This window comes from Scyliorhinus torazame, chromosome 1 (assembly GCF_047496885.1).
Source record: "Scyliorhinus torazame isolate Kashiwa2021f chromosome 1, sScyTor2.1, whole genome shotgun sequence".
Lineage (NCBI taxonomy): Eukaryota > Metazoa > Chordata > Chondrichthyes > Carcharhiniformes > Scyliorhinidae > Scyliorhinus > Scyliorhinus torazame.
Window position 1 is genome coordinate 131394027 of NC_092707.1, and position 22140 is coordinate 131416166.

Below are 22140 nucleotides of genomic sequence, written 5' to 3' on the forward strand. Positions count from 1 at the left end.
TGAACTTCTGCGCGCCTTGCGGGTACTCGGCTGTAACTGCAGTTGTAAGGCGGTATCGGCTGTCAAGCACACCGAATTGCTGATCCGGAACGCCTATGTCGCAGGCATAAAATCTAATTACATCCGCCAATGTCTACTAGAAGGGGGTACATTCGACCTCCAAGACACAGTACAGCTCTTGGACTCGTTGGAAGTGGCCTTCCATAACATGGATGCCTACACCCCCGACCACACGGCACCATCGTAGACGTCATGGGCGCCGTCATCCCCCGACCCAGGGGCGCCGCAGGCCTGTGCCATGCAGCGACCCGCCAACTCCGGAGGCCTGAAATGTTACTTCTGTGGCCAGGGTAAGCACCCCAGACAACGCTGCCCAGCGAGGAGCGCGATCAGCAATGGATGAGGAAAGAAGGGCCACTTCTCTAAAGTCTGCCGGGCCCGACCTGATTCTAAACCCAGCAGCGCTGCGTGTAGCCCGTGGGGACCGTCCCCATCTTCCACGTCATCTGCCACGTGCGGCCCGTGGGGGGCGCCATCTTTGACGCCATCAGCCATGTGTGACCCGTAGGGGCCGCCATCTTTGATGCCACCCACCACGTGCGACCCGTGGGGGCCGCCATCTTTGACGCCACCCGCCACGTGCGACCCGTGGGGGCCGCCATCTTGGAATCACCCCGCCGCCTCCCGGAACCCCTGCTCACCAGATCGTACGCTGGCCTCCACAACCTCGATCAGCCCACCCACCTTCCGAAGCTCGCCTCTATCACCCTCGACCAGTCTCGACCTCATCACCTCACTAAAACCATTATGGCTGTCCAGATCAATGTCACCTGCCACGAGACGACCTGTCTCTTCGGCACCGGGAGCACGGAGAGTTTCATTCACCTAGATACGGTACGGCGTTGCTCCCTCCCAATTTTACCCGCGACCCAGAGAATCTCCCTGGCTTCCGAATCACATTCCGTGGAAGTCCATGTGTACTGTGTCGCAACCCTTACAGTACGGGGCGTCGAGTACAAAAATTTCAAGCTCTCCGTCCTCCCCCAACTCTGCGCTGCCCTACTACTAGGTCTAGATTTCCAATGCCACCTCAAAAGTCTTACCTTGGAGTTTGATAGACCCCTGCCCCCTCTCACCGTCTGTAGCCTCTCGAACCTTAAGGTCGCCCCATCCCCGCTCTTTGCTAACCTCATCCCGGACTGTAAGCCAGTCGCCATTAGGAGCAGACGATACAGTGCTCGGGACAAGGCCTTTATCAGGTCGGAGGTCCAGCGACTTCTGCGGGAAGGGATCATAGAGGCCCGTACTAGCCCCTAGAGAGCCCAAGTGGTGGTCCTCAGATCTGGGGAGAAGCACCGGATGGTCACCGACTACAGTCAGACCATCAACCAGTACACTCAGCTCGATGCGTACCCTCTCCCCCGCATATCTGACATGGTCAATCAGATTGCGCAGTACCGAGTCTTCTCCATTATTGACTTGAAGTCCGTGTATCACCAGCTCCCTATCCGCCCCGGAGGACCGCCAATACACTGCCTTCGAGGCAGATGGCTGCCTCTACCACTTCCTCAGAGTCCCCATCGGCGTCATCAATGGGGTCTCGGTCTTCCAATGGGAGATGGACCGAATGGTTGTCCAGTACGGGCTGCGGGCTACGTTCGCGTATCTGGATAATGTCACCATCTGCAGCCATGGCCAGCAGGACCATGACGCTAACCTCCAACATTTCCTCCACACCGCCAAGCTCCTTAACCTCACATACAATAAGGAGAAATCCATTTTCCACACAACCCGCCCAGCCATCCTTGGCTACATTGTGGAAAATGGAGACCTAGGGCCCGACCCCGACCGCATGCGTCCCCTCCTGGAACTTCCACTCCCCCACTGCCCCAAGGCCGTGAAGAGATGCCTGGGGTTCTTTTCCTATTATGCCTAGTGGGTCCCCAATTATGCGGACAAGGCCCACCCACTCATTAAATCCACCATTTTTCCCCTGACGGCTGAGGTCCGCCTGGCCTTCAACCGCATCAAAACAGATATTGCCAAAGCCACGATGCACGCAGTAGACGAGTGCATCCCGATCCAGGTGGAGAGCGATGCGTCTGACTTTGCTCTGGCCGCTACCCTCAATCAGGCGGGCAGGCCCGCGGCGTTCTTGTCCCTTACCCTCCAGGGCTCCGAAATTCGACACTCCTCCGTCGAAAAGGAAGCCCAGGCCATTAAGGAAGCTGTGCGACATTGGACGCATTACCTGGCCGGCAGGCGATTCACTCTCCTCACTGACCAACGATCCTTCCCGATGCGCTCCACTCCATCCGGTCGCTCCTGTGTATCGCCACCAATGCGACACCTCACGAGAGAATGTTTGTCTTCCCCAGGAAGTCCACCTCAGGGGTCTCGCTCCCGTCCTGGCTGACGGTTCCAGGGCCCATCCTCCTCCGGAAGCATGCGAGCAGTCACAAGTCGGATCTCCTGGTCAAACGGGTCCTTCTCCTCCATGCTAACCCCCAATATTCTACGTGGCACACCATAACGGGCGGGAGGACCTAGTCTCCCTTTGGGACTTGGCACCCGCAGGTTCCCCAGCGACCATCACCACTACCCCCGACTCTACACTGTCTCTTTCCGTTGCTACTCACGACTCTACACTGTCCCCCTCCGTTGCTACTTATCCGAAGACGACACGCTCCTGGATATGCCGGCCTCAACACTTCATCCGACACCAGTGTCCTCACCACAGCCGGGACTGAGTCGATCACAGCGGAAGGTCAAAGCCCCCGATAGACTCGATCTCTAATTCATCCCGTCCACTTCACCCCCGCCGGACTCTTTTTTTTTAACAGGGGGTGAATGTGGTAAACCACTGTATTATATTTACTGTTCTTACTTATTGTACTTAGTGTTCTTACTGTTTGTTACATGTCTAGGTTTGTCCCTGATGGCTCCGCCTGTGGCTCCGCCCCTCGGGCTCAAGTATAAAGGTGGCTAACCTCCAGCGTTGCCCTCATTCTGGGGCTGGCTGCCGGCAGGTGTCTTTTAGCTGATTAAAGCTACAGTTTACTCTTCCGACTCTCGTCTGTTGTCATTGATGGTACATCAAGGCGAGACAAAGACTAGTGGACGCAGATTAAATATAAAGGGTCTCCTATTTAAGATGGAGATGAGAATTATTTTTTCGCAGAGGGTTGTTAGTTTGTGAAATTCTATTCCCCAGGGATTAAAGTCATTGAATATTTTTAAGGGTGTTAGTTTATTGATTGACAAGGGGAAAAAGGTTATAGGGACTAGGCAGGAAGATAGAGTTATGGCCAAAATCAGATCAGCCATGATCTTATCAAATGGCAGGAAAGGATCAATGGGCAAGGCTGCGTACTTAGCCCCCTACTCTACTCCCTGTACACACACGACTGCGTGGCAAAATTTGGTTCCAACTCCATATACAAGTTTGCTGACGATATGACCATAGTGGGCCGGATCTCGAATAATGACGAGTCAGAATACAGGAGGGAGATAGAGAACCTAGTGGAGTGGTGCAGCGACAACAATCTCTCCCTCAATGCCAGCAAAACTAAAGAGCTGGACATTGACTTAAGGAAGCAAAGTACTGTACACACCCCTGTCAGCATCAACGGGGCCGAGGTGGAGATGGTTAGCAGTTTCAAATTCCTAGGGGTGCACATCTCCAAAAATCTGTCCTGGTCCACCCACGTCGGCGCTACCACCAAGAAAGCACAACAGCGCCTATACTTCCTCAGGAAACTAAGGAAATTCGGCATGTCCACATTAACCCTTACCAACTTTTACAGATGCACCATAGAAAGCAAGCTATCTGGCTGCATCACAGCCTGGTATGGCAACTGCTCGGCCCAAGACTGTAAGAAACTTCAGAGAGTCGTGAACACCGCCCAGTCCATCACACAAACCTGCCTCCCATCCATTGACTCCATCTACACCTCCCGCTGCCTGGGGAAAGCGGGCAGCATAATCAAAGACCCTCCCACCCGGCTTACTCACTTCATCCGATGCCGGTGCTTATATCGTTTTAGAACATAGAACATTATAGCGCAGTACAGGCCCTTCAGCCCTCGATGTTGCGCCGACCTGTGAAACCACTCTAAAGCCCATGTACACTATTCCCTTATCATCCATATGTCTAGCCGATGACCATTTGAATGCCCTTAGTGTTGGCGAGTCCACTACTGTTGCAGACAGGGCATTCCACGCCCTTACTACTCTCTGAGTAAAGAACCTACCTCTGACATCTGTCCTATATCTATCTCCCGTCAATTTAAAGTTATGTCCCCTCGTGCAAGACATCACCATCCGAGGAAAAAGGCTCTCACTGTTCACCCTATCCAATCCTCTGATCATCTTGTATGCCTCAATTAAGTCACCTCTTAACCTTCTTCTCTCTAACGAAAACAGCCTCAAGTCCCTCAGCCTTTCCTCATAAGATCTTCCCTCCATACCAGGCAACATTCTGGTAAATCTCCTCTGCACCCTTTCCAATGCTTCCACATCCTTCCTATAATGCGGCGACCAGAATTGCACGCAATACTCCAAATGCGGCCGCATCAGAGTTTTGTACAGCTGCAACATGACCTCATGGCTCCGAAACTCAATCCCTCTACCAATAAAAGCTAACACACCATACGCCTTCCTAACAACCCTCTCAACCTGGGTGGCAACTTTCAGGGATCTATGTTCGTGGACACCGAGATCTCTCTGCTCATCCACACTGCCAAGAATCTTACCATTAGCCCAGTACTCCGTCTTCCCGTTATTCCTTCCAAAATGAATCACCTCACACTTTTCTGCATTAAACTCCATTTGCCACCTCTCAGCCCAACACTGCATCTTATCTATGTCCCTCTGTAACTTGTAACATCCTTCCACACTGTCCACAACTCCACCGACTTTAGTGTCATCTGCAAATTTACTCACCCATCCTTCTCCGCCCTCCTCCAGGTCATTTATAAAAATGACAAACAGCAGGGGCCCCAAAACAGATCCTTGTGGTACACCACTAGTAACTGGACTCCAGTCTGAACATTTCCCATCAACCACCACCCTTTGTCTTCTTCCAGCTAGCCAATTTCTGATCCAAACTGCTAAATCACCCTGAATCCCATGCCTCCGTATTTTCTGCAGTAGCCTACGGTGGGGAACCTTATCAAACGATTACTGAAATCCATATACACCACATCAACTGCTTTACCCTCATCCACCTGTTTGGTCACCTTCTCAAAGAACACAATAAGGGTTGTGAGGCACGACCTACCCTTCACAAAACCGTGTTGACTATCTCTAATCAAATTATTCCTTTCCAGATGATTATACATCCTATCTCTTATAAACCTTTCCAAGATTTTGCCCACAACAGAAGTAAGGCTCACTGGTCTATAGTTACCGGGGTTGTCTCTACTTCCCTTCTTGAACAAGGGGACAACATTTGCTATCCTCCAGTCTTCTGGCACTATTCCTGTAGACAAAGATGACTTAAAGATCAAAGCCAAAGGCTCGGCAATCTCCTCCCTAGCTTCCCAGAGAATCCTAGGATAAATCCCATCCGGCCCAGGGGACTTATCTATTTTCACACTTTCCAGAATTGCTAACACCTCCTCCTTATGAACCTCAAACCCTTCTAGTCTAGTAGCCTGAATCTCAGTATTCTCCTCGACAACACTGTCTTTTTCCTGTGTGAATACTGGTGAAAAATATTCATTTAGCACCTCTCCTATCTCCTCGGACTCCATGCACAACTTCCTGCTACTGTCCTTGACTGGCCCTACTCTTACCCTAGTCATTCTTTTATTCCTGACATATCTACAGAAAGCTTTAGAGTTATCCTTGATCCTACCTGCCAAAGACTTCTCATGTCCCCTCCTGGCTCTTAGCTCTCTCTTTAGGTCCTTACTAACTAACTTGTAACTCTCGAGCACCCTAACTGAACCTTCATGTCTTATCTTTACATAAGCCTCCTTCTTCCTCTTGACAAGTGTTTCGACTGCTTTAGTAAATCACGGTTCCCTTGCTCGACCACTTACTCCCTGCCTGACAGGTACATACTTATCAAGGACACGCAGTAGCTGTTCCTTGAACAAGCTCCACATTTCCATTGTGCCCATCCCCTGCAGTTTTCCTCACCATCCGATGCATCCTAAGTCTTGCCTCATCGCATCATAATTGCCTTTCCCTCAGATATAACTCTTGCCCTGCGGTATATACCTATCCCTTTCCATCACTAAAGTAAATGTAATTGAATTGTGGTCACTATCACCAAAGTGCTCACCTACCTCCAAATCTAACAGCTGTCCTGGTTCATTACCCAGTACCAAATCCAAAATGGCCTCGCCTCTCGTTGGCCTATCTACAAACTGTGTCAGGAAACCCTCCTGCACACATTGGACAAAAACGGACCCATCTAAAGTACTCGAACTATAGCTTTTCGAGTCAATATTTGGAAAATTAAAGTCCCCCATAACAACTACCCTGTTGCTTTCGCTCCTATCCAGAAGCATCTTTGCAATCCTTTCCTCCACATCTCTGGCACTTTTCAGAGGCCTATAGAAAACCCCTAACAGGGTGACCTCTCCTTTCCTGTTTCTAACCTCAGCCCATACTACCTCAGTAGACGAGTCCTCATCAAACATCCTTTCTGCCACCGTAATACTTCCTTGACTAACAATGCCACCCCTCCCCCTGTTTTACCACCTTCCCTGAGCTTACTGAAATATCTGGGCAGCACGGTAGCATTGTGGATAGCACAATTGCTTCACAGCTCCAGGGTCCCAGGTTCGATTCTGGCTTGGGTCACGTCTGTGGGGAGTCTGCATATCCTCCCCATGGATTGGCCATGATAAATTGCCCTTAGTGTCCAAAAATTGCCCTTAGTGTTGGGTGGGGTTGCTGGGTTATGGGGCTAGGGTGGAGGTGTTGACCTTGGATGGGGTGCTCTTTCCAAGAGCCGGTGCAGACTAGATGGGCCGAATGGCATCCTTCTGCACTGTAAATTACATGATATCTAAACCCCGGCACCTGCAACAACCATTCCTGTCCCTGCTCTATCCATGTCTCCGAACTGGCCACAACATCGAAGTCCCAGGTACCAACCCAGGCCGCAAGTTCACCCATCTTATTCCGGCTGCTCCTGGCATTGAAGAAGACACACTTTAAACCACCTTCCTGCCTGCCGGTACACTCCTGCAACTTTGAAACCTTACTCATGACCTCACTACTCTCAACCTCCTGTATACTGGAGGTGCAATTCAGGTTCCCAGGCCCCTGCTGAACTAGTTTAAACCCTCCCGAAAAGCATTAGCAAATTCCCCCCCCACCCCCCCCCAGGATATTGGTACCCCTCTGGTCCAGGTGTAGACCATCCCGTTTGTAGAGGTCCCACCGACCCCAGAATGGGCCCCAATTATCCAGAAATCTGAAACCCTCCCTCCTGCACCATCCCTGTAGCCACGTGTTCAACTCCTCTCTCTCCCTATTCCTCGTCTCGCTAGCACGTGGCACGGGTAATATCCCAGAGATAATAACTCTGTCCTAGATCTAAGTTTCCACCCTAGCTCCCTGAATTCCTGCCTTACATCCCTATCCCTTTTCCTACCTATGTCATTGGTACCTATGTGGACCACGACTTGGGGCTGCTCCCCCTCCCCCTTAAGGATCCCGAAAACACGATCCGAGACATCACGGACCCTGGCACCTGGGAGGCAACACACCAACCGCGAGTCTTTCTCGTTCGCACAGAATCTCCTATCTATCCCCCTAACTATGGAGTCTCCAATGACTAATGCTCTGCTCCTCTCCCCCCTGCCCTTCTGAGCAACAGGGACAGACTCTGTGCCAGAGACCTGTACCCCATGGCTTACGCCTGGTAAGTCCCCCCCCCCCCCCCAACAGTATCCAAAGCGGTATAGGAACGTCCACAGGGGATCCCTGTACTGACTGCTTCCTCCCAGCCCCTCTCACCGTCACCCATCTATCTTTACTCTTCGGAGTAACTACATCCCTGAAGCTTCTATCTATGACAACGCTGCCTCCCGAATGATCCGAGGTTCATCCAGCTCCAGCTCCAGTTCCCTAATTCGGTTTCTGAGGAGCTGGAGATGGGTGCACTTCCCACAGATGAAATCAGCAGGGACACTGACGGCGTCCCTCACCTCAAACATTCTGCAGGAGGAACATTGCACTACCTTCCCTGCCATCCCCTCTAGATAAAAAAACAAAAAGAAAGAAAGAGCTTACCTGTTATTCACTCCGCTTCTCAGCAAGCACTCACACAGCAACCTCTGCGCCCCGCACGATAACACCCGAGGGAAAATAAAATAAAAACTACTTACCAGTCACCAGCCAATCCCTTACCTGCAGGCTGCAACGTCACAGTTCAACTTCTTTCTACTTCTACCTGCCCTCGAGCCTTCCTCTTGACCTTTACAGCAGTTGGGTTTTTTTTGGTTAGAGGAGGGGGTAGGGAGGGAAACACTGAAGAAGTGTTTCGGGTTTAAGTGTCACTTAACAACATCTCCTCCACAAACCACCTTCAAGTTAGAGTGACCGCACCGGACGTATGCAAATTGTCCCCGCAACAGCCAATCAGCAGCTCCGCTCTACTGCCCTCTGCTGGATGTGTGTCTTCACTTGAACAGCTAGGGTCTCTTGCACAGGTACACCTTCAAGTTAGAGTGACCGCTGTTAGAGTTACATTGTATTGCCCTATTATGTATTTTCTTTTATTCCCTTTTCTTCCCATGTACTTAATGATCTGTTGAGCTGCTCGCAGAAAAATACTTTTCACTGTGCCTCGGTACACGTGACAATAAACAAATCCAATCCAGAATGACCGACTGCTATTCCTGATCCATATGCTCATATATTCTAGAGAGCAAAGTGGAGGGCAGCAGAAATAGGGGTCGACTGAGACATAGTTGGATGATGGAATAGAATAGAATAATCGCTTATTGTCACAAGTAGGCTTCAATGAAGTTACTGTGAAAAGCCCCTAGTCGCCACATCTCCGGCGCAGCATGTACAGGAATTGAACCCGCGCTGCTGGCATTGTCCTGTATTACAAGCCAGCTATTTAGACCACTGTGCTAAAGCGGCCCTTGGAAAATGGTTGCAGAGGAGCTACAGTGGATATGTGAGATGGCGCAAGACAGTCCATGACAGCAGCAGGGGCTGGACTCTCTGGTCCCCCAGCTGCGGTGCGGTGCTGTTCACTGGGATTTCCCACTGAAGCCAGCCCATGCAGCCAGGAAGCCCGCGGGCGAGGGATACGCTGCCACCGGAAAAAGAGAATCCCAATGGCCGGAGAATTCTGGCCCAGATCTCCAATCGGTGCAGCCCTTTCCAAGAAGCTGGATGGGCTGAATGTCCTCCTTGGCTCATCACCCCACAAAGCAGCCCGGTCGTGATGGTGTAATCACGCACTGTTCGGGGCGGGGCTACGGTCAGGACGCGCGCGCTTATCACGTGACGGCAGCAGGGCCTTGGTCGGTAACAGCCGGAGAGGGGAAAAGAAAACACGCGCCCACCGGTAGGAAACTCGAGTCGGTCGCGCCTGCTTTGGGCAGAGAGTGTGGCGATTATTGTGGACAGTTCGTCCCATTCTTGTCGCTGGGCCGATAGTCACCGTTTCACCCGCTGACCGCTGACGGCGGTGGTGAACACCCTTGACAGCTGCTAAATAGTGAGTTATTAAGAGCAGTTGGGTAGCGGGCGCATTATTTTGCAGTCGCCAGGGTTGGCCAGCTGCCAGTGCCCTAGACTAAAGGTGACTTGCAGTTATACAGCACTGTTTATAATGTAGTCTCCCCTGGCTGCTTCACTGAGGCGAGATAGAACAGTCGTTTTGAGCCCATGAGAGAGAGGAGGGCTATGAGGGGCAAGGGCAGATTTAAGGATTGATTGATGGGGAATAGGGAGGGGGGATTTTAAAGGATTTGAAACATGAACTACGATGGAGGATGCTGCAGAGGCAAGATGGGGTGAGGCTGTAAAGCGTCTTGTACCTAAGCTGAGGATTTTGAATTTGGGGTGAGGATGTAATAGAGTTCAAGGGCAGAGATATAATGGCTAAGTAAGGCTTTATGTGGAATAGAATTTGGACTTTATGTGGGCATTGATCAGAATCGTGGTGCAGAGGCAATTAAAGAAGTTGAGGCTGAGATGATGCATGCATGGATATAGGTTTCAGTGATGGGAGAATAGGATGCAGAAGTAGGTTGTCTTGGCAGTAAGAATATGGGGTGTGAAGCTTTCCATAATATGGTGTCTCTGAATGGCAGCCTGTGATCATAGTGTCCAAATATTGTAAGTAAATATTATAAGTGGGGTGGCACAGTAGTCCGCACTGCTGCCTCACAGTGCCAAGACCTGGGTTTGATTCTGACCTTGGGTGATTGTGTGGAGTTTGTGCATTCCCCCTGTGTCTATGTGGGTTTCCTCTGGCTGCTCTGTTTTCTTCCCACAGTCAACAATGTGTGGGTTAGGTGGATTGGCCTTGGTAAATTGCCCCTAAGTGTCCATGGGTTTGCGGGGATATGCTGGGGGATTGAGCCTGGGTAGGGTGCTCTTTTGGAGGGTTGGTGCAGACTCGATGGCCTGGGTGGCCTCCTGTACTGTACAGATTCTATGAAGTGGAAAAAGTAGGTGAAATCATTCTAGGTCTATTTCCAAGAAAGCATTTCAGCCATAAAACATTTCAGCCATAAAACAGTCAGCAAGATCTTTTTGCCCCACCTCAAAAAAGGTTGGGGTGTGGCAGTATCATTCTTGAATGAGGTAACATACTGGAAATATACAAGGTTTATAAGCAATTGATAAACTATAATAATATGTTGAATAAAAGCAGTTCAACCCCTTGAGCCTGTCCTGCCATTCAATTAGATCATGGCTGCTCTGTGACTTAACTCCATATTTGGCTCATATCCCTTGGGTTTTTGTTAAGCAAATATATTATTTATCTGATTTAACAACTGATCTAGCTTCAACTGCTGTTTGTGGGAGAAAGTTCCAAACCTCTACAACCTGGAGTGAAGCATCCTAACATCTCTCTTGAATGATCTGACTATGCTCCCTAGTTTTAGAATCTCCCAACTAATTTTACCTTAACTACCCTGTCTTTCCCTGTTAGTATCTTGAATACTTCAGATCACCCCTTAACCCTCTAAATTCTAGTGAAAACCGGGTCATTTCTCCTCCTAACTCAACCCCTGTAATCCAGGTATCATTTTTGTAAACCTAAGTTGGGGGCACTCCCAAGGCAAAAATATCCTTCCGAAGGTGTGGTGCCCAGAACTGCTCACAGCCTGAGGTCTAACCAGGATTTTGTATTGCTGCAGCATAATTCTATGGTATAAAGGCTAGCATTTCATTAGCCTTTTTGATTTTCTGCAAATTAGAATTAATTAATTAACCAAATTAGACATTTTGTAATTGGCAATGATCTTTTAGCAAAGAGTCTCATCTTTTTAAAGATTATTTGTCAAGAACAAAAAAAGGCTGTTTTCTTTCCCCTGAACAGAGTTTATTAGCTTATTTTCCACTTACCTGATGTGTTTGCCACTGCTACCAGTGGGGTTAGGTTGGTGTATTTTTGAGTACTGTTGTAATTGGAACAGGAATTTTTTTTTGGTGTCATTCATTTCTTCCAGGATGCTCCAGTACTTCACAGAAAATGTAGTCAGTGATATGGAGGGAGGCTAATATGTCACCAGTCTGCACAAAGCAAGGTCCCACAACCAGCAACTGAAGGACTGGCCAGGGATCGATTTTGGAGAAGTTATTGAAGGAGGAATGTTGACCAGGACTCTGGCAGAGCTCTGTTGCTCTAATATCATGGGATCTTTGACATTCAGCTGAGCAGGCAGGTGGTGACTAACGCCCCATGCAACCAATAATGCCTCTGGTGATGTTGTTCAATTCTCATACCGGCTGAGGTTATTCATGAGGCTGCCTTCTCAACTTTGTCCCTCGCCTGAGGTGTGGTGCCCCTCAGGTTAAATCGCCATCAGTCAGCTTTCAAAGGGGAAAGCAGCTTATGGGACTGTGGGGACATTTACATTTGCACCATCAGCCCTGTGCTGGAGTGTCAACTTCGATTTTGTGCTTAAATCCTGAAGTAGGGGTTAAGTTGAGTAAGGATGCTGTCAGGGTGGGACTAGACATCCACCAGAGTTGGCCTTTTAGTCTCCTAAGCCTCCTCTGCCATATTGTTAATCGGGTTGCTGTATTTTGTTGACCTGATGACCTAATGGGATAAAGATCACTTGAGGTCCATGTGGGGGAAAATGAGTGGTCGGGTTTGAAAATGTGCTGCAAGACAAAAGCAATTGTTTGCAGTTGGATTTTGGGACATTGCATCAATTCAAGCTCTTTAATGAGTGGGTAAAGATGCATCTGCAAGAACGTCACACTCGAATGTTCCTGTGTTTTGCTTCTAAAAATATTTTCAGAATTTGTCATGCTAGAAACTGTTGGGTCAAAGTATAGCTGCATTTACATTTTATTTTCTCAGTTGCTAATTATCACGTTCCTGGTTTCTGAATTCATTTGGTAAATTGCAAATTCCTGTTTCCTTAATTCACCACAAATGATTAAAATAAAAGTCTCTTGTCTTCCCCTTCCTGAATTTGTTCACTGTTGTTGGGATCCTGTTTTACATCTGACCCCAATCCTGAGGTCTTTGATATATATGCTCAATGGCAAGTGGAATTAGTCAACAATTTGGAATGAGATTGCTGACAGATTATCTTCTTTATGCACCCCTGTTGAATTCTCTGTTCCAATCAGCTAATTTAGCACAGGTTGAAAATTTAACCTTTGAAAATAATTTTATTTCAAATTACAACATATAACAAAAAAGCTAGCAGACTAAACATAAATCTGACATGTTCTCCTTCAGCAATTTACTGAGCTATCACTTGCCAAATGAAATGACACTGATTGAAATTGAGGCCTAACCACAATTCAGATTGAACGATCACCTTTTATTCACAGATGAACTCTTGATCACACATTGGATGGAATGCCGTAAGCAGTAGCCCGCTGAATTTATCTAATGCATGTGGGAGGTTTATTTCATGCATCTGGAAGGCCCATAATTTAAAAGCAAAATGCAGTTGCAACAGAATATGGTGCTGTATCCCGATCCCAGGTCACTGTCTGTGTGGCGTTTGCGCATTCTCCCCCGTGTCTGTGTGGGTCTCACCCCCACATCTGAAAGATGTGCAGGATAGGTGTATTGGCCATGTTTAATTGCCCCTTATTTGGAAAAAAAAATAATTGGACACTTTTAATTTAAAAAAAGGATATGGTGCTGTGAATTAGCTCTGGTTGGTAAAAGTAGGGACAATCCCAAGATATTTTATAAGTAAATCAATGGGAAGAGGATAACCAAGGAAAGAAATCTGTGGGTGGAGCTAGAGGACATTTGTAGGGTGTTGAACGAATATTTCATATGTCTTCACCCAGGAGCTGAGGTCGATATATTTTTTTATTTTTTTTATTTCTCTCTGGCCTTTGGGGAGGTGTCAAGAGGACTGGAGAACAGCTAATGTGGTCCCACCATTTAAGAAAGATTGTAGAGATAAGCCAGGGAACTGCAGACCAGTGAATCTCACGTTGGTGATAGGGAAACTATTGGAGAAAATGCATCTCCAATTGGAGAGGCAAGGCTCAGGAATAGTCAGCATAACTTTGTCAGAGGAAGGTCATGCTTAACAAATTTGATTGATTAGATTTTTTGAGCATGTGGCCAGGTGTGTAGATGAGGGTAGTGCAGTTGATGTAGTTTACATGGATTTCAGAAAAGCCTTTGACAAGGTCCCACGTAGTAGACTTCTTTAAGAAGGCTAATGCACAACGGATACAGGGCAATTTGATAAGGTTGATTCAAAATTGACTTAACTGTAGGAGACAGATAACTGTTTTAGTGAATAGAAGCCAGTGTCCACTGGTGTACTACAGGGATCTGTGCTGGTCCTCTATTGTTTGTCATTAATATAAAATACACCGATGACTATGTTGGGGGGGGGGGGGAATCAGTAAATTTGCAGATGACGCAAAGAATGGCTGGGTGGTTAACTGAGGTTGAGTGTCTTGGGTTACAGAAGGCATAGACGGGATGGTCAAATGGGCAGAAAGATGGCAGATGGAATTTAACCCTGAAAAGTGTGGGGTGATGCACTTTGGAAGGAGTAATTTGATGAAGTATTGAATGAATGGACTAACACTGGGAAGTTCCGAGGAGCAAAGGGACCTTGGCCTGTTTAGAACATAGAACATAGAAAAATACGGCACAGAACAGGCCCTTTGGCCCACGATGTTGTGCCGAACCTTTGTCCTAGATTAATCAGAGATTATCATTGAATTTACAGTGCAGAAGGAGGCCATTCGGCCCATTGAGTCTGCACCGGCTCTTGGAAGGAGCACCCTACCCAAAGTCAACACCTCCACCCAACACTAAGGGCAGTTTTGGACACTAAGGGCGATTTATCATGGCCAATCCACCTAACCTGCTCATCTTTGGACTGTGGGAGGAAACCGGAGCACCCGGAGGAAACCCACGCAGACACTGAGAGGATGTGCAGACTCCGCACCGACAGTGACCCAAGCCGGAATCGAACCTGGGACCCTGGAGCTGTGAAGCAATTGTGCTATCCACAATGCTACCGTGCTGCCCTTAAGAACAAATTAATCTACACTATATCATTCTACAGTAATCCATGTACTTATCCAATAGCTGCTTGAAGGTCCCTAATTTTCCGACTCAACTACTTCCACAGGCAGTGCATTCCATGCCCCCACTACTCTGGGTAAAGAACCTACCTCTGATATCCCTCCTATATCTTCCACCTTTCACCTTAAATTTATGTTCCCTTGTAATGGTTTGTTCCACCCGGGGAAAAAGTCTCTGACTGTCTACTCTATCTATTCCCCTGATCATCTTATAAACCTCTATCAAGTCGCCCCTCATCCTTCTCCGTTCTAATGAGAAAAGGCCTAGCACCCTCAACCTTTCCTTGTAAGACCTACTCTCCATTCCAGGCAACATCCTGGTAAATCTCCTTTGCACCTTTATCCAAAGTTTCCGCATCCTTCCTAAAATGAGGCGACCAGAACTGTACACAGTACTCCAAATGTGGCCTTACCAAAGTTTTGTACAGCTGCATCATCACCTCACGGCTCTTAAATTCAATCCCTCTGTTAATGAACGCTAACACACCATAGGCCTTCTTCACAGTTTGTCCCTAGATCAGCAGAAGGGTGGTGAAAAGAGCAAATGGGACACTTGCCGTTAATAATTATCTTTATCAGTGTCACAAGTAGGCTTACATTAACACTGCAATGCAGTTACTGTGAAAAGCCTCTAGTCGTCACGTTCCGGCGCCTGTTCGGGTACACAGAGGGAGAATTTGGAATGTCCAATTAACCTAACCAGCATGTATTTCGGGACTTGTGGGAATGAACCGGAGCACCCGGAGAAACCCACGTAGTCACAGTCAAAATGTGCAGACTCTGCGCAGACATTGATCCAAGCCGGGAATCGAACATGGAACCCTGCTGCTGAGAAGCAGCAGTGCTACCCACTGTGCTACCATGCTGTCCTATTATTAATTGAGGCATAAATTACAAAAGCAGGGAGGTCATGTTTAGGGTATTTTTTCTAAATTTAGAGTACATGATTCATTTATTTAAGGAGCAGAGAAGACTGAGGGGTGACCTGACTGAGGTGTACAAGATTGAGGGGCTGTTCCCCTTATCTGAAGGGTCAGTTATGAAGGGACACAAGTTCAAGGTGAGGGGCCGGAGGTTTTGGGGGGGGGGGGGGTATGTGAGGAAAAACCTTTTTACCCAGAGGGTGGTGACGGGAGGGTGGTAGAGGTGGGTTGCCTCATATTCTTTAAAAAGTACCTGGATGAGTACTTGGCAACATTCGAGGCTATATGAGCCAAGTGCTGGCAAATGGGATCAGATAGAAAAGTCAGATATTTTTCATGCGTCGTTGCAGACTCGATGGGCCGAAGGGCACCTTCTGCTCTTCACTGTATCAATCTGTGATTCTGTCAGTGACCACATAGCTCAACTGACATTTTATGCTGTAATCATTCTATGATTCTCTAATTGAATTGTTTGTCGTCTTTACAATTTAAAAAAATTCTGAGTAAATAATAGGAATGAAAAGTGTAAATCCTCAATTGCAGTAAATCTGAAATAAACAATTGATGGGTAAACTTGTGATCAAACAGTACTTGTATACTTGTGATCAAACAGTATTTGTACTTGTATGCGTCTGAATAGCTATCTCGCACTGCAAGAATAATCTGGATTTTGCAATCAGCAGTGATGTTGGGGCATATGCTGTTGATCTTGAAGAAAGCTTCCTGCAAAGACCTGTTTTCCTCTTTCCCAGTTTTTAAGTCCGGTGCCAAGTATATCTTTGGGTACCGCAATAGTGAAATCAGTCAACAGGTAAGCAGCCAGTCACATTGAAGTATTCTTGGAGAGCAAACCAGGCGATTAAAATAACTCTTATCAGTTTAAATTTTCAGAAAGAAATGAATGGATTAAGATTTAAACCAAAAAATAAACTGTTTCAGAAACGTAGGAATTTTTGATCAATTATGGGAAAATTTAACATTCCACAAATTCTGTAATTTAGAAATTGAGCCGGTGGGAGTGTTTGCAGTGAGGCCAAAGCCTAAAAGTGGAAGTTCTCATAATTCAATTGCTTTCCCATTGATTGCAGTCCGGGGTGCCACACTCTCTGGAGATGTGGCAGTGAATTCTGACTTTTGGCATTATTCCAGACATGTGTGGACGCCAAAGTTGCTGTCAGTTTCACCATTGTCACCACTGTAAAATCTGGGCCTAAAGTACTGTATTTGCCCTGAATACATCCTGGGATTCTTTACAATTACAGCCAGCAGTACAGCAACATGGCCTGATGGTGGGTTTGTGAATTTGCTTTTAAATAATGTCTAATTTGGAAGCCGCCTTGCATCTAAAATCTCATGGCAGCAGTGAAATGAGAAATTTTTCACAGGGTTATGGATAAAATGTTGACCAGGTCATGAGGGGAAGCTCTCTGCTCTTCAGGTAGTGTCATGGGAATCCTTACTTAGAATCATAGAATCATAGAAGTTTACAGCATGGAAACAGGCCCTTCGGCCCAACCAGTCCATGCCGCCCAGTTTTTACCATTAAGCTAGTCCCAGTTGCCCGCACTTGGCCCATAACCCTCTATACCCATCTTACCCATGTAACTATCTAAATGCTTTTTAAAAGACACAATTGTACCCGCCTCTACTACTACCTCTGGCAGCCCATTCCAGACACTCTCTACCCTCTGAGTGAAGAAATTGCCCCTCTGGGCCCTTCTGAATCTCTCACCTTGAACCTATGCCCTCTAGTTTTAGACTCCCCTACCTTTGGGAAAAGATGTTGACTATCTACCTTATCTATGCCCCTCATTATTTTATAGACCTCTATAAGATCACCCCTAAGCCTCCTACGCTCCAGGGAAAAAAGTCCCAGTCTATCCAACCTCTCCTTATAACTCAAACCATCAAGTCCCGGCAACATCCTAGTAAATCTTTTCTGCACTCTTTCTAGTTTAATAATATCCTTTCTATAATATACTTTCGAATGGCATCAGGCATTAGCTGCTAACAAAGTGCTCCATCAATATTACACTTGGGTTATCAGCCTAGAACATTTGCCCCAGTCCTGAAGTAGACTTTAAACCCCACAGCCTTTTAACACCATTATCAGCCTAGAAAATTTGTTCCAGTCCTGAAGTAGACTTTGAACCCGCAGTCTTTTAACAAGCAGATGAAAGCATTATTGAAGAACTGATACTAACTGAACCAAGTTGACACATTGACCAAATTATTTAGACTGAAAATGGAGTCTGTTGTCTTGACTCTCCCTGATACAAAGCCAAGTTGAAAACAAGAATGTAGGCTAGTGAAATCAATTCCAGTCTAATTTGAGCTTTTGGCTTGTGCAGTATACCCAAGGACACATGATATAGAATGCTATCTAATTGTTATTTATTTCTGTTTCCCAGTTCTTACTGGGATCTGGCTCAAGTTGTCATCTATGGGATTATCTACTGCAGTTGCTTTGTACTCTTACGGTATAGTGCCTTCGCATACCTTATTGGTAGTAAATGCTCCTCATCAGAATGGGTCTTGTGTTACCATCCCATCTTGTTCCGGGTCTATCTATGGTCTCTTACATGTTAGTGATAATGAGCATTGCCTAGAATCTGATGTTGTCAGAGCAATGTCCACACCAGAGGAGGTGTTGGTACTGGTCAACTAGCCAGGGAAGAGGCCATTGATTTATTAGATTTCCTTCAAAATTTTGTCCTGAATCTTGATCTTTGATATGGAAAGCCATCTAGAACCAAATGCACGATTTATCCATTTGTTACTTTGTGTCGCATGTTTCTGAGCCATTTGGATATTACTAATATGTTGAAGAGTCATACTTTGAGACTGTGACTTATTTTCAACCTCCATATATATTTTGTGTTCATTCTGGAAGATGGGAGCTCACTGCATCAATGGCAATCTGAAAAACTGTCTCAATTGGTAAAAATCTTGCTAAATAAGTGAGTGACTCATTGAATTTCACTGTCTGGGTGGATGATCACCTGGTAGGAAGGCAGCAAGAATGATATCCTGGGGATTGACACTTCTGTTTTGTTCCAACTGACCTGAATAAAAACACTAGAGATTCTTCTTGTTCAGAACTTGATAGGACTTCAGTAAGGATGTCCACAGTTTCAAGTGCAATGTGCTGAAAGGTCACTCTTGTGCTGCTAAATTTCACAACTTGTCTGGTGTGATGCATCTGGTGTGATGTGACTCTTCTAACAAGATTTTGATTTGCCAGATGTTGTTACAGGTAATAGGATCTTGCTTGAAGGTGACAAGAGTGAGGGATATATCTTGCTATTGGGGAGGAGATCTTCTGGCTGTTCATGCTGGTGGGTCCTGCCAGTGGTGTACCCTCACTGTGGGTTTCCTGGTGGCATGGAATAGATTCAGTGGGAAATCCCACTAACAACCCATCATGTTTATGTTTCTGCTTCTCTCCCATTCCGCAGGAGTCATATTGGACTTCAAACATCATTGGTTTCTCTTCACAGATGCTGCCTATCTGCTGAGCTTCAGTTAAGGAAGAATAATCTTTTAAGAAGATGTGCAGTGAAAGTTGGATTTACTGATTTCTGGGAATGATAGATTTATTTTAGGAGGGGAGGTTGAGTGGTCTAAGCCTTTATTTTCTGGGAGTTTAGAAGAACATGGGTGATCTCCTTGAAATATTTCAGGAGTTTGCCTCTTGAGGATTTTCCAGATTGGAGTCCAGAATTAAGGGTTTATAGTCTCAGAATAATGGGTTGGCATTTAGGACTGTGATGGAGAGAAATTTCTAACTCTCGTTTATGTTCTGGTGTTCTTATAGTAAAAAAGCTGTGCTTTGCATTTATCAATTTTGTCTTTCCAGATTTGGCTTTTTATGTATAAAGTTTTGAATATTTTCCCAAATTTTATCCTCTTAGGTTTGCAGGAAGTGCTGACGTTTCTAACTCTTCACTGCTGCTCATTTTGGGTCAGCGCTGACCTCCTATGCAGCTATGTCTTATGGACGAATTGAAGATAGTCGTTTGAGCTACCACTCTCAATCCCAGGACTTCAACACACTCACTCAAACATGCAGTGCCAACATCCAGAAGATCTCACGGAATAGTAAGTTGAAGTCGGTTCAGCTTCAGGAACCTTGCTTGGGGGTGGGGATGTTTGGCGTGGGTTCTTTCTGCTAAAAAATGCCTGCTTTGATTATGGTTATTTCGCTATTCAATTAAGCTAATTTGTAAGGAGAGAAGATTGTGTGAATTTGCTTCCTGGTGCATGTAGCTTTAAAACTACAATAAACTTTACTTACAAAGTGGCTCTGCAATCTAGCCAGGACTAGCATTATATATTATGTAAGGTATTGCAACATCCCTTCAGGAAAACCAGTGTGCTGTGCCATACTGGAAAATGCAGAGGGAGCGATGTGTGCGTGCGCATAGAAGTGATAATGAACAATGCATCATAAGTATTGATTACTTCCTCAATTTACTGAGGCTGGACTGTTAATAGCTATGAAATATGAGCGTTAGGTTCCCTCTTTTTTTAAAAACTTATTTTCCCTTGCCAAAAGGGTTTTAGTTTTGAATTTCCCAATAAAATGAAAATGTGTGTATTTTGAACTTGCCTAATTGATTAGCACCAACTATCAATTGGAGTACAACACTTGCTTAAGGACTAATACCTTTCTTGTATTATTTTGCATGGAGACTCAGTAAAACTTCCATTTATACTGTTCTCTAGGCAAGTTCATTGTACGACGGATCCCATTCACAAGCTCTTTCAACAATGTTTGAAAGCATAAATAACAGTTGCACCATGGTTAAAATGCCAAAACCCAGTTGCACCTTAGTTAAAATGCCAAAACCCAGCATAATATGCTGCCTTGTAATTTTAGTTATTCGCGGTGGTCTGTTTCCTTGGTCTGAATCGATTAGCCTGCCGTTTGGGGAGAGAAAATGTCTATGGAAATTTGTGCATCCTTTTCTAAGTGTTCCTGTGACCTGTCAGCTTATTATAGAATTGTACAGCACAGGAGGCCATTCAGCCCATCATATCTGCTGGCTCTTTGACCGAGCCATCCATTTAGTTCCATTCCGCTGCACTTTTTTTTTTTTTCTCCCGACCCCAATTACCCTGAAAATCACTCTATTTCTTTTTTTTGGCAAACATTTTATTGAGGTATTTATGGTTTTACAACAACAACAAAATAAACAATGTACCTGAATTTATAAACATAGTGCAAAAGCCGTCTTCCTCCCTTACAGGTCCCACCTTTACTAACCCCCTACTCTAAACTAATCTAACCCCCAGTCCCCCCCTTCTGCCGATGGGTTAATTTTCCGCAAAGAAGTCGACGAACGGCTGCCAACTCCGGGCGAACCCTAACATTGACCCTCTCAAGGCAAATTTGATTTTCTCCAAACAGAAAAAGCTCGCCATGTCAGATAGCCAGGTCTCCGACTTCGCGGGCTTTGAGTTTGAGTCCCTCCAAGCTAATAATATCCGTCTCCGGGTTACCAGGGAAGCAAAGGATAGAACGTCTGCCTCTTTCTCCTCCTGGATTCCCTGGTGTTCCGACACTCTGAAAATTGCCACCTCTGGACTCGTTGCCACCCTTGTTTTTAACACCTTGGACATGATTTCTGCAAACCCATGCCAAAATCCCCTAAGCTTTGGGCATGCCCAGAACATCTGGACGTGGTTCGCTGACCCTCCCGCACACCTTGCGCACCTATCTTTTACCCCAAAGAACCTCGCTGACCTTCCCGCACACCTTGTGCACCTATCTTTTACCCCAAAGAACCTCCTCATCCGGGCCACTGTCATGTGGGCCCAGTGAACGACCTTAAATTGTATCAGGCTGAGCCTGGCACATGTTGTGGACGCGTTGACTCTGCTCAACGCGTCCGCCCAAAGACCATTCTCTATCTCTCTTCCTAACTCCTCTTCCCACTTGCGTTTCAACTCCTCGGTCTGTGCCTCCTCTGACCCCATGAGTTCCTTGTAAATGTCAGAAACCCTCCCTTCTCCCACCCACACTCTAGAAACTACCCTGTCCTGTATCCATCTTGGTGGTAGGAGCGGGAAGGTTGAGACCTGCCTGCGTCGGAAGGTTGAGTCCCGCACCTGCAGGTACCTAAATTCATTTCCCCTCGCCAATCCAAATTTCTCTTCCAGGGTTTAGAGAACCCCAAAGTGTATCATGGAGGTCACCTGACCCACAACTTTTAATAGATTGTGGTATGGGGAGCACACGGCCCACTCTACACGTGTGGTCCAGCAGAAATGGAAAGTATTTTTTAAAGCAAAACAATGTTTATTCTATGAACTGAAGTTAACCTTTTTAAAACATACAGTGAACATCTCCGCAACCATCAATTCAAATACAACCCCCAAAGAATACAATCCTTAACTTCCCAAACAACATCCAGAAGAAACAACTTTCAACAGAAGCACGTTTTGGTTTACATTCAGTACT

General features: G+C 46.4%; 1 protein-coding gene across 3 annotated transcripts in view; it reads left to right on the forward strand.

Annotated features, from left to right (window-relative positions):
- The first annotated feature begins 9433 nt into the window (after window positions 1-9433).
- Window positions 9434-22140, forward strand: part of LOC140412597 (syntaxin-12-like) — a 48752-nt gene continuing 36045 nt past the window's right edge. Inside the window, exons 1-3 of one of the 3 annotated variants that reach the window (XM_072500837.1) lie at window positions 9484-9547; window positions 11667-11878; window positions 19589-19775. In XM_072500837.1, coding sequence (XP_072356938.1) covers window positions 19664-19775 — 112 coding nt within the window. In that variant the 5' untranslated portion in view covers window positions 9484-9547; window positions 11667-11878; window positions 19589-19663. Of the gene's footprint in view, window positions 9548-9573; window positions 9701-11666; window positions 11879-19588; window positions 19776-22140 lie in introns of those variants that run through there. The other 2 variants (XM_072500836.1, XM_072500838.1) reach the window with 2 other exon arrangements.